Source organism: Anolis carolinensis, chromosome 2 (genome assembly GCF_035594765.1).
Source record: "Anolis carolinensis isolate JA03-04 chromosome 2, rAnoCar3.1.pri, whole genome shotgun sequence".
Taxonomy (NCBI): Eukaryota; Metazoa; Chordata; class Lepidosauria; order Squamata; family Dactyloidae; genus Anolis; species Anolis carolinensis.
The window spans coordinates 316,151,454-316,163,856 of record NC_085842.1 but is presented as its reverse complement, the minus strand read 5'-3'; the positions used below and the strand labels follow the sequence as shown (position 1 = coordinate 316,163,856).

Below are 12,403 nucleotides of genomic sequence, written 5' to 3'. Positions count from 1 at the left end.
GGTTAAAATCGTTTTCATGTTTAAATATTGTATTGTTCTTTCATTGTTGTTGTTGTTGTTGTTGCACTACAAATAAGACATGTGCAGTATGCATAGGAATTTTTGTATTTTTTTTTCAAATGATAATTCAGCCCCTCAACAGTCTGAAGGATTGTGGACCGGCCCTCTGCTTAAAAAGTTTGGGGACCCCTGTATTATATTATATTTCATGTTGACTGAGTTTAATTCTGCTTTCTTCAGGAGTTGTAATGAATGTGGACTGGGAAAAACTCCAGCATTCAGTCTTGAGTGTTATAGAAGGAAGGACAGGGCATAAAGTATTTTTGCTTTTACAATCCTTTGATTACTGTGAGAGTTAAATGCATAGAAGAACAGGGAGGAAAAGGACAGTTGCAATTCACGTTCCATGAACAAACAGCAGATTGGAAAAGTTACTTTTTTGAAATGTCTCTCCCAGAATTTCCCATCAACATAGTCGATCATCTTTGTGTTTGGAGGATTCCTGGAATTTAGTTTGAAAAATCCCTTTAATAAGTTATTGAATAAATACTCAGTCATTCATTGGGATTCATGGCTGAGCATGGGCTTGAACCTTGTTTCCAAGGTCCATGTCCAACATTCATACTACTATGCCATGGTGACTTCCATAAATCATATAGTACTGTCAAAGGGCTCCATCGCAGAGGCAAGATTCAAAACAGGGACTTCTTGAGCTGTTACTCCATTTCTTTGGGCACTGCTCAGTATCTGGTAGTGTAGTCTATCCTTTTTGGTATCCAGCTCTGGCAAGGTTGAATTGTCACTTTCCTTCCTCATTTTCATTGATGCCATTGCACTGGCTGCTCATTTCACAGAGAGAGAGAATTTGGGGCTTAATAGCTCTGTTTTCAATCTTGTCCCTGGAGCGTATTAAATTGCATTGACATGTCACACTGATTTTTATAACTTGAGAGGTTTAATGTACCTTTTTGAATGACTTTGTCATCTAGGACGGTGATGAGTCATCTCCCATTTTAACGAGCTCTGAGATCGTTAAGGTTCCAGATCCCCAGATGTCAATGGTGAGTAATTTTCTTCCTGACGCACCAGGTGGGGAGCTTGTTTATGTTGTTGCTTAGCTTAATATGCAAACAGGAATATGGAAGGTTAATGATGACCTGCATTTTAATCAGGACTAGGGCAGAAATGGCTTCTTCATATATGAAAGTTTCAGAAGGGTTGCTCCTAAAGTTAGTAAGAAGCTTTTGTGCATCAACAGGCTGTTCTATACTGACCATTTATCCCGGGCCTAATCTGGAGTTGCAAATGTCCGATTGGCTTTGGGATGGTTGAGACCATCACTCTGACCACTGCAGAGACAGGAGGAAACCCTAACTGTCCAGTGACCTGGACCCTGGATGACCACACTTACTGTTCTGCCCCCCCCCCCCTTAGTTATTGCCCCTCATCGCCCCCACTTCAAACACTTGGTCATAATGGCTAGCATCATTCCAGAGAATGTGAGACCAACATGAGCCATGTCACTCTTGCTGACCATCACAACAGTGACAACAGAGGATGGAATGGTTAATTCCAGCCTGTGCACCCGAGCAAGGGAATACAGGATGACCAAGTAAACAGTTGTGTCCAGTTTTGTCTCAGAACCAGCCCAACTGTTTTCTTGGTCCACAGTTTGCTCCAGGTTCTTGGGGAGGATTTGGAGCAACCCTTTACTTTTAGTTAATGAGATTCAAGTCCATATTAAGGTGGCCCTGCATTTGTTTCATCTCATGGAGTTGATTCACCCTCCCTCCAGGTAAGTGGTCAGTGTAGATGTGCCCCTTGTTATAGCCTGCCTCTTTTAGCTGGAGTGGGGAACTGCCAGAGGGATTCCATCTGATTTACTGAGTATGGGAGGGACACAGTGGTCTGTCCTATCCTTTACTATGGGTAAGATTCCCCTGCTTCTGTCCTTCACAATTGTGGAGATGTGCAATATGTGGGACAACGTGAACTTGTAGTAGGAACCTGTTGGAAATAACTAGAGACTTCTTTGACCCACTCTCTAATATTGCCAATTAATGATTGGGGATAGCAGTGATTCTTCTTATAGAGTTCTGTTAGTATACAAGGAGAGACTTTCTCTGTGCAGTGATTGTCTTTCAGTCCTTTCTCTGCACTAAGAAGATAGGTGTCTGCAGCATGGCATGTGACATCAGCAGATGAAAAATCTGTTCAGTCCCCTATTTCCCCACTAACTTGTGACTAGAGTTGCAGAGTGAAAACTCAAAACTGGTTCCATACTTTTTTTTTTTATCTTTATGTTTCAATGAGATTATGTATTTATTTTGATGTTGCTTTTTTAATTTATTTGATAACCATCTGCCTGGTTTATTTGCATGTTGAAAAAATTTCTGTTTACTAAATTTCAATATTTTGTCCATTTGTTCCACCAAAATCATCGATGCTTGGATTCTTAATAGTTTTAGTTCTTCAGCTAGTTTTTTATCTTTTGGTTGTTTATTATATTCAAGTTCCTTTTCTTTAATTTCCAGTTGAATCTTGTGCAATTTGGTTTGTTTCTTTTTCTTTTCTATTATGTTGAGTTGTATTAATTTACCCCTCATATAGGCTTTTGCCGTATCCCAAATTGTATATGGTGACATACCTGGTGTTGTATTTAACTGTAAAAATTCTAGAAGGTCTTTTTTACATTTCTTTAGGATTTCTTCCTTCTTGAGTAAATTATCGTTGAGCCTCCATGTCCATTGTCTGACTTGTCGTTTTAGTTGCACCGAAATGGGGGCATGGTCTGAAACCAATCTTGGATGGATATCAGAACTTAATAACTTTGTAGTAAGGCTTTTTGTGGCCCAGATCATGTCAATTCTTGAGAGCGAATTGTGTCTGTCTGATCTAAATGTAAAATCTTTTTCGGGTCCATGCTGAAATCGCCAAACATCTATAAGCTCTAGATCATTTGCTAATTTCCAAAAACTTTGTGGAAGTTCCTTTTCTTTGCTTTGTTTTTTCTTCACGTATTTTCTGTCTATGTTGTGTTCCACTACTGCATTGAAGTCACCTAATATAATCAGTTCATCATAGTTTATATTTTCTATTTCTTTATGCAATTTGGTAAAGAAGACAGACTGTCCATTGTTTGGAGCATATATATTGGCTAATAATATTTTTTTGTTGTCTAGCTCAATTGTGCTCAACTGAAAGCACCCTTCTTGATCTGCTTTTATTTTGGCAGATATTAGGTTTTCTTTTATATATGTAGCTACCCCTCTTTTCTTAACATTGTCTGATGCAATGTGGACTTGGCCTAATTTCTTAAATGTGATCAAATCTATATTTGATTTTTTGATGTGAGTTTCCTGGATAGCTATTATGTCCGCCTCTGTTGATCTTAGGTATTGAACGATTTTTTTCCTTTTCTTTGGTGAATTAAGATCAAGAAATTAAATCGCGTAGATTGATTGAAAGACCCGCAACTGATCCAAATTGATTGACCAGGCATATCATTTTGGGAAATTCTTTCTGTGGATCTTCTGACTTTAAAATAATGTCATCTGCAAATAACTTTATTTTATATTTTTGGTTTTTCACTTTTATACCAATCAGGTCATCATACTTTTAATGGTTGTGTGGAAGGGGGAATTTCAGCAGGTGCTGCTTGGTATCCAACAGCATATCAAGTAGCACCAACTGAAATGCCATATTTTCTGGAAAATTTTAGCTTCTAGCAGCCTCTCTTTTGAGAATTTGCACTTTAGGAATATTCTCCTTGATTAGATACCTATAGATAAGTGTTGGAGGTTCAGTTCTGCTACTGGCTGATGTAATGACTATATATAGAAAGTTTTTGTTGCAGCCCAGCTGCCTACTTGATCCTCTTTTCACCCAAACCCCACACAGATGAACAAGAACAACTTGACACCTGAAAATCCAAAGTTGATCTCCAATTCCTTAGGAATACTCATTTGTCCATGACGTCACACTTTCTCACACCTGGGTTCCGTTTGTTTATCTTTTAGTCTCTGAGAACATCTGATTCATCTGTTTCACACTATCCCTTTTGATCTGTAAACGCTGGGTTATCTGTAACCCTCTTGTCTCCTCCACATTCCTTTCAGAGTCAATGTTTGGCTGATTCTCATGAAAATCACTGCCTGTTTCCCTGACAATAGATCTACCCAAACATCCCGATCATCTCGAAAAACACTTTCGCTTTCCCCCACAGAAACACCAGGCTCAACCAGAAAATCTTTGTCCTCATCCTCAGAGACTTTACAGGCCTCAACAGTTTTTAGTGTGAAATTCCAAATCTAAGAGGACTTCTACCTGGCTCCAGAATCATCATCCTAATTGTGTTATCATCTATAATTGTGCTGTTGCACTTCATTCCTAAAATAGCATCAAGGAGTTCTTAAAAATACTATTCTTTTTAAAGGAAAACTTGGTAGAAAGCAAACATCACAAGCTTGCTAGAAGTTTGAGAAGTGGACCGTCTGATCATGATCTCAAGCCCAACGCTGCAACCCGAGATCAGCTGAATGTAAGTTCTAACTCTGTTTCTGCCTTACTGTTCTTCCTTTTTAATAGGATGTTGTATTTTTTGTGTATTTTTCTATGTTTGCAGATAATTCCATAAAAATTAAACTTACAGCTTTGAGCTCATGTCCTGTATTTTAATCTCTGTTCTGTGTATTTAATATGTATCTTTTACAGAACTAAATTTTAATATGTGTGTTTATAGAATTTTTGTAATGTTTATCTGTTTTGATTGTGCTGTGACCCACCTCAAGGAAAGGCGGGTAAGAATAATAATAATAATAATAATAATAATAATAATAATAATAATAATAATAATAATAATAAATATATTAAAATACTATTTTAGTTTAGTTTAAAAAGAAGAATTGCATACAGTAGCATTTAAAAAAATCAGGATTAAAACAGAGTAAAACATATTGAAAACAGAATAAGTAACAGATTAATACAGGGTGTTCCCCCCAAAATGTAAATAGCTGAAAAAGATTATCTACTTATTGGAGAATATATGGAAAAATGCTGATTTAATGAGTTACAAATCCCACCTTAAATTATCTCATTTTGAGAGAAAAGTGGGATATAAATGCAATTAATGACTAGTACATTACAATAAATAAATATGTTGGATTTAACAATGTAAGGTGTTCAAATTAGCATCTATTTGCAGCTTTGAATTTCCTGCATTATCAAAGCACAAAGTGTTTGCAAACCTCACTTAAAGTTTGTCTTGTAATTTTGTGACACTTCTTTATTATTGTAATCTTTAATTTTGTGAAGAGTGTAAATAATTTTTGGGGAAAAAAAGAAAAAATAATAATCAAGAATTTGAAACTGTTAAAGATATATACATTTTGGACACCCTGTATTCATATGTGTGTGGGTGTGAAATTCAAAATGTCCCAGAATGTGCAAAATGCACACATACATACATGCATACATGCATACTAATGATTTCACCCAGTGGAGAAAAAACATGAGATTTGTTCTTGCACACAAGAATGAAATAATAAAAAGAATGAAATATGAATGAGGATGAATATGAATGAGAAAGAAAATGAAATATGAATGAGAAAAATTTACATTCCTAGAACTTTTTAAATTAACATTTCTTAGGGAGGTGCCTGTAATTCTTTGTTCATTCATTCACACTTCTTTATCCTGAGTATTTGTTTCCATTCCATATACATACAGTCCATCTACACTATAGAATTATCACAGTTTAACACCATTGTAACATCAATGGCTCAATGCAATGAAATAATGGAATCAAGGTCTTTAGTAGTGTAGATGCACCTGTAGTCGCTTTCAGACCACATGACTATAATACTATGGTCCATAAGGTTATGAATAACCTTTGAGTATGTGGACTTGGTTCATGGAGCCAGAACTTTAAAATGTAAAAGGTTTGAAGGATTCTAGAGTGTTTTCTTTCTGACAGGAGTGTTTTTAGGCTGCTACCCATCCATGCCATTAACTGGAGAAGGAGGATAAGCACTTATATACACATCTCTTTTTTAGATCATTGTGAGCTACCCACCAACCAAGCAACTATCATATGAGGAGCAGGATCTTGTCTGGAAATTCCGGTATTATCTTACCCATCAGGAGAAGGTATGTATCCAGATTAAATATATCTTTTCTTCACTTATTTTTTGTCTGTTTTCAAAATTATTATTTAATTTTGTTTTTGTTTTAATTCAGTAATTAATATATAGCTCACTTTTCCTTGTATGGAAACCAAGACGGCTTACAGTGTAGAATTAAAATGTATCCAGCTCTTTAAGTCATTCCTTATAAGACTTAGTTTTCAGACTCATTTTGGTTGCTCTTCTCTGAACAGTACAGCATAACCCCCCGTATCTGCGGAATAATTTAACTTACACTTGGTTTCACTTATTCAGCTATTCACTTAGGGCCTCCTTTACAGGCTAGACCCTCTTTGCTGTACGTCTTTGCTGTAAGTGCAAATACCAGGGTTTGCTCTTATCCATGGCCTTTCCACTGCAATGTATGCTATACAACTTTCCTATCAGGTTCTGAAAGAGCACAAAATTGAAGAATCGAGTTGATGTCAAAGCAATTTTCCGTAGATAAGTAGCAATTACAAAACACAGGTGTTCTACTCATAGAAATAAAAACTATTGCTGTAATATGACCGTAATTTTTTAGTTTACATTCTTTGGTTTTGCAGTTACCGTAGCTCTGAAATTTATATTCAGCTGTATTCCAGATTTCCATTACTAATGGAATTATTATTTTTATTTATGTCTGCTCGCAACAATCCTACTGCAAATTCTTTAATGTTGTTAAAACGTATAGTGAATGATAAATTCAATAACAGAATGCCAGTAAACGCATGAATGTTCTTCTTGGGAAACAAATGGAGTTTTGTTTCTGTCCTGGTGAGAACCAAAGCCTGTTTGTTCATTTGTTCATTAAAATATTTCTATAAAAAGATTTATGAAGTATTAATATCCCATTCTGTATCACTGGATTTTAGGGTGGTGTTTAGATAAAATAATGAAGGATGTAAAACAATTCCTAATTAAAACAGTAGCATAATTTAAATAGAATAAAACATATTAAACATGACATTCAGTTAAAATGGTTTAAACAGCTTTGTTGTTGTGTTTGCCAATTTATGGCAGCCCTAGGGCCAAATTACTATGGGTTTCTTGGCAAGATTTGTTCAGATTGAGTTTGCCTTTGCCTTCCTCTGAGGCTGAGAGAGTGTTATTTTGCCAAAGGTCACCCCACTGGCTTTCTATCGCCAAACAGGTATTTGAATCTGATCTCCAGGGTCATAATGCCAATGCTGACTCTGGTTTAGCTTTGGATAAAGATAAAGATGTTGTGTGACCATGTTTTCATTCCATCCAGGCCCTGACTAAATTCCTGAAATGTGTAAACTGGGGTCTCCCGCAAGAAGCGAAACAGGCCCTGGAGCTTTTGGGCAAATGGAAACCAATGGATGTAGAGGATTCCCTTGAGCTCTTATCTTCCCATTTCACCAACCCCACGGTGCGGCGGTATGCGGTTGCCAGACTGCAGCAGGCTGATGATGAGGTGCAGAAATGCTTCATTTCTCTATATATATATAGTCCTACGCATGAAAAGGATTCCTCTTTCCAGTATTGGCATATCCATGTGTGCTATTTAGGGTGGGCAAAAGATTGTGACTGCATATCATCCAACTGTGATGACTTGGCTAAATATTTCTCTGTGTGGGGAGAATTTAGGTTTATGTCAGTACTGTGTTAAAAGTTCATGCTGTCTCTTACTACAGTGATGGCTTCTAATATTTTGAAGTGGGATAGGCATGCAAGGACTATCTCAGGCTCTGAGATTTCAGGGTCTACATCTCAGACCTTGGGACATTTCACTTATGATATCACTTGGAACACACCTCTGTGATGTTATAGGTGTGATGTTACAAATGGCATTAAGTATCAACCACAGTTTCAGAGAGTCTGCCATTCAAACTACAACAACATACAAGTTGAACAAATGACGATGAGGCACACATCCTTTTTAAGTAGGATTTTTCACCCAGAAATTCCTCCCCTTTTCCTGGAGGCCTGAGATCTAGGAACGCTATGTGATTTCTACATAAAATAACCTACTTGGTGTGGTACAAGGGTCAGCAAAGTTTGGCCTTCCCAATATTGCTCAAGTGTAACTCCTAACATTCTTCATCTTTGTTGATGCTGGTTATGGAGGGAGAGCTGCAAAAACTCCAGGTGGGCTCCACCCACCACTAAGAGACACAATGAAATACCCACTGTATTTTTTGATCCCGGTGCAGAAAATAAAACACTGTGATAATGAGAATTTGCTGGCCTTTCATAAAATTTAGGTCATTAAATGATCTAACTCCTGTTCATCTCAACTAGAATAGATTTCTTGAATCAATGGGATTTACCTATGACTTGGCTCAACATTCAGTAATGTACTAACCAGCAGAATTGTAAGCCAAAGTGAGCCACCTGAAGTAGCTTCGTCATTCTGCCTAATGGTAGAGCTGGCTCTGCAGTGAGACCTTATTTACCTTTATAATATGGATAAGCAAAATTTTCCAGATTTTGTTGAATTACAAATCTCAGCATTCCTCACCCTTAGAACTGTGGAAATTGCAGTTCCTCAGTACTTGAAGGATCATCCTATATGTTCCATTCTCAGAGATATATTCCCATTCTGTGAGTCCATGGTCTTGTTTTCTCTCTTGCTCTCTGAATGTCTTTGGCCCTGCTTTTCTGTTCTCACTGGTTTCTTCTAAACCATACTACGATTCTGCATCATTCCTCACAAGCCCAATTTTACCTCCTCCTCCACCTTGTAAACCAGGATCTGCTGATGTACCTGCTGCAACTGGTCCAAGCACTGAAATACGAAAACTTTGATGACATCAAGAGTGGGTTAGAACCAACAAAGAAGGATAGCCAAGGCTCAATGTCTGAGAGCATGGCGACATCTGGAACAAATGCTGGAGAAATTGACAGGTAAGCTACAGGCTTGCCTTACTGGAGGTGTGTACTGGCTCTCCATCAGATTTTTAAATATTCTCTTATTTATCAGCTTTGTCAGAAACAGGTATTTTATCCTGAAACTTTCATATATATTGTGATTTCCTGCTTCTTGGCAGGGGGTTGGACTGGATGGCCCATGAGGTCTCTTCCAACTCTACTATTCTATGATTCTATGATGCTATATGTCAGATTTTGTATTCTGTGAGCTTCAATGGGCCTCACTCCCTACATACTCTTAGCCATTTTGCCAATTTCAATGCCATAAATTATTCTTAAAATTGAATAAATGTTCCCAGCTCATATTTTTGATTATGGTACTATTTTCATAATGGTAAAACCCCCTAAACCCCATCTTAAAAAGCAGTCAGGTATTCTGAGAGATGGAGTGTGTTTAACCTGGAGAAGAGAAGGCTAAGAGATACCATGGAAGCCTTGTTTCAGTATTTGAAAGGATGTCATGTTTAGGAGGGGAGAAACTTGTTTACTGCTAATTCAGAGACTAGGACACAGCAGTAGATTCTACAGGAAAAGATATTTCTTCTAAATATTAGGAAAAACGTGCAAATTATAAGAGCTATTCAATAGAATCTGCTTTGCTGGACTTTTTTAAAACAGAGATTGGATGGCTGTCTGCTGAGAGAGCTTTGGCTGTGTATTCCTACATGGCAGAATGAGGTTGCCCTGGATGGTGCTTGGGTTGTCCTTCCAACTTTAGGATTCTACAAGTTTTCCAGTGTTAGTGAGTGAGGCATTGCAGATGACATGATCATCTCCCACCTGCCAATAAGCAATGGAAACAGAAGCAGAAGCCCTTGTGGGATTTTGTTGATCTTGGACTATGTTTTCATAAACTTGGGAAATCCTCCCCACCCAAAAAAAACCTGACTGAGAGCCAGAGAAGTGCCTGATAGCTTCCCTGCCATTGGAGTGGTGAACCTGGTACAAGTTTGATGGAGCTCTCCAGAGTGCTGAACCTGTTCTAAAGTTATTGGAAACATGGTGCTGGAAAATAGTTCCATAGATACTGTGAATAGCTGAGAAAGACAAATAAATTTGTTGTAGAATAAATCATCTGAACTTTCCCTAGAAGCCAGCATGACTAAACTGGGAATGTTATAGTTTGGCCATACTTTGCAAGAGAAGACATGACTCACTAGAAAAGACAATTATACTTGTTAAGGTTGGTGACATTAAGGAGGGAAAAGTATGTTATTCCAGATGGAGATACTCAACCAAGGAAGCCTCAACTCCATTTGATACAGCAAAAGGTTCACCACTTTGGATAGGTATTTTAAATGTTTAGAGTAAAACTCAGAAACAATACCCAACTTTGAGTCTCCTTGTGGAGAGAAAAAACGGGGTATAAATAAACATACCTGACACAGAAGCCTCTTCTCTCTCTTGTTAGATTGTCTGTTCAGGCAGATGGTTCAAGCAGATGGTTGTAAGGAGATGAGACTGGCCTTAGTGGGTATGTGTAAAAATGTATCTAATCTAGTATTCTGTTTCTGGTGGTGATCATTTTGGATAAGTCAGCTTCATATTTCAGTGCCTTCAATCTTTGCATAGACCCTTGATGGTGTTCTTCTCCCAGTTCACAGATCATCACAAGTCCACTCCCTCTTGTGTCTTCTCCACCTCCTACGGCTAAATCCAAGGAGTCCGCTGAGAGTGAAAATCTGGAGGTAACATTGTGTTTTGCAATACAGATTTGAAGACATACATAAACTGTGGTTTCCCTGTTCAGATACCCAAAAGAATAAGCACTTCTTACCTATATACTTGGTGTAGCATGGCAACGAGAATGTAGGTCTCAAAGTCCTGCTCTATACCTTATAGTATGCATGAACCTACCTGATTGCATGTGTGTGTATGAAGACTGTCTTCTTTTCGGCTTCCTCTGGATTAGGAACATTCTTGCGGGGGGGTGGCACAAGTTCCCCATTTAGCTCCAAAGGGGCCTTTTGTCTTTCTGAAGGCAACTATAGCTGTAAACACTAACCTTTTTTAAAAAACCATTTGTTTTCAGCAAGATCTTTGCACATTCTTGATATCCCGAGCATGCAAAAATTCCACTCTGGCTAACTACTTATATTGGTAAGTATAGAAAGAAGATTTCAACTTCTTATTCCAGAATGGCTTTTTAAATTTCTTGGAATGGCAGGAGTACCTACAGCCTCCTTCCTCACAATGTGCTCTTCAGTCCTGTTTTTATACATTCTACTGTGCACTTTTCCAGTTGGGACAAAAATCAAGGGAGAGAAGGCAAATGGTACAGGAGATAACAGTTCTTTTGTACGTGATTTAGTGAGTCGTGTTTATATCTGGTTTGAGTGGTAGCAAGGCTAGGAGAAAACACTGATGGAACTCAATATGGGTTTAATGAACTAAGAAGACGTTCTAAAAACTGATAATAATTCTTAGGGAAGAATCAGAGGACTGTGCTGAAGCAGTGGTTCCTAGCCATACATCTTCATATGTTTATTTGTTTGTTTGTTGAAGATTCCAGGCTTCAGAAACATTAGCTAACATGGCTAGTTGCGTAAGAAGTGACCCACAGTTTGGGAAACATGATTATTATCATAGCTTTTATTCATTTATGTATAGTCTGTGCCCCAATCATGGGACCAAGAGCAGCTAACAACATGTTTCAAAACAATGCAACTTATGAAATATATAAACACTTTAAGAAAAGTTATTTGAAAATATAGTGTGATCCTCTTATCTGTGGACTTGATGACTACATTTTCATTTCCTCACATTCAAAAAAATATTGTTCCAGAAGTGTTTGGTTTCTCCATCAAATTATTTGTTATGCTTCCATCCCAAGTTAAAATATAAAGTTCAATATTGTCCATAGTTTTAGGTATCCATAGTGTTTGTGTGTATATATATATGTGTGTCCTATAATGTCTCTATTATAAATATGGGGGATTGTACTGTAATTAAACCATTTGATAAGTTAGCATGCAGTGTACCACATTGCCTCGTGTTCATGTGTGGAAAAGAATTGGCTTTGTCTTTCCTCTTTCTTTTATCTTTACTGAAAGAACTGAGGCAGAGATGGATTTTTCAGGTCGCATTTACTACAATCCCTCTTTCGTTTCATAAAAATGGCCTGTATGCTAGATCGTTCCAATACCTCCTGATCCCTTCAAAACCTTTCTCTTTTGAACTGCAAAATTGACCAATTTATTATTATCCCCCTGGCCTGGTTTTCTTCCAGGTTACTCAATTTCTCACTGCCAAAATCTGAATGTCAGAGCTATAGTTCCAGCACTTGTAGCTATAAATCCCCAGGCCCACTGATCAATTGTTTGCTTTGGCTGACCCGCTTCAGC

General features: G+C 37.6%; 1 protein-coding gene across 1 annotated transcript in view; it reads left to right on the top strand.

Annotated features, from left to right (window-relative positions):
• pik3c3 (phosphatidylinositol 3-kinase catalytic subunit type 3) overlaps nt 1-12,403 on the top strand; it is a 132,414-nt gene that overhangs the window by 28,623 nt on the left and 91,388 nt on the right. The window contains exons 7-13 of the mRNA XM_008103672.3: nt 990-1,061; nt 4,436-4,540; nt 6,055-6,147; nt 7,417-7,602; nt 8,881-9,035; nt 10,657-10,747; nt 11,092-11,159. Of these exons, the coding sequence (XP_008101879.1) occupies nt 990-1,061; nt 4,436-4,540; nt 6,055-6,147; nt 7,417-7,602; nt 8,881-9,035; nt 10,657-10,747; nt 11,092-11,159 (770 nt within the window). The remainder of the gene's footprint in view (nt 1-989; nt 1,062-4,435; nt 4,541-6,054; nt 6,148-7,416; nt 7,603-8,880; nt 9,036-10,656; nt 10,748-11,091; nt 11,160-12,403) is intronic.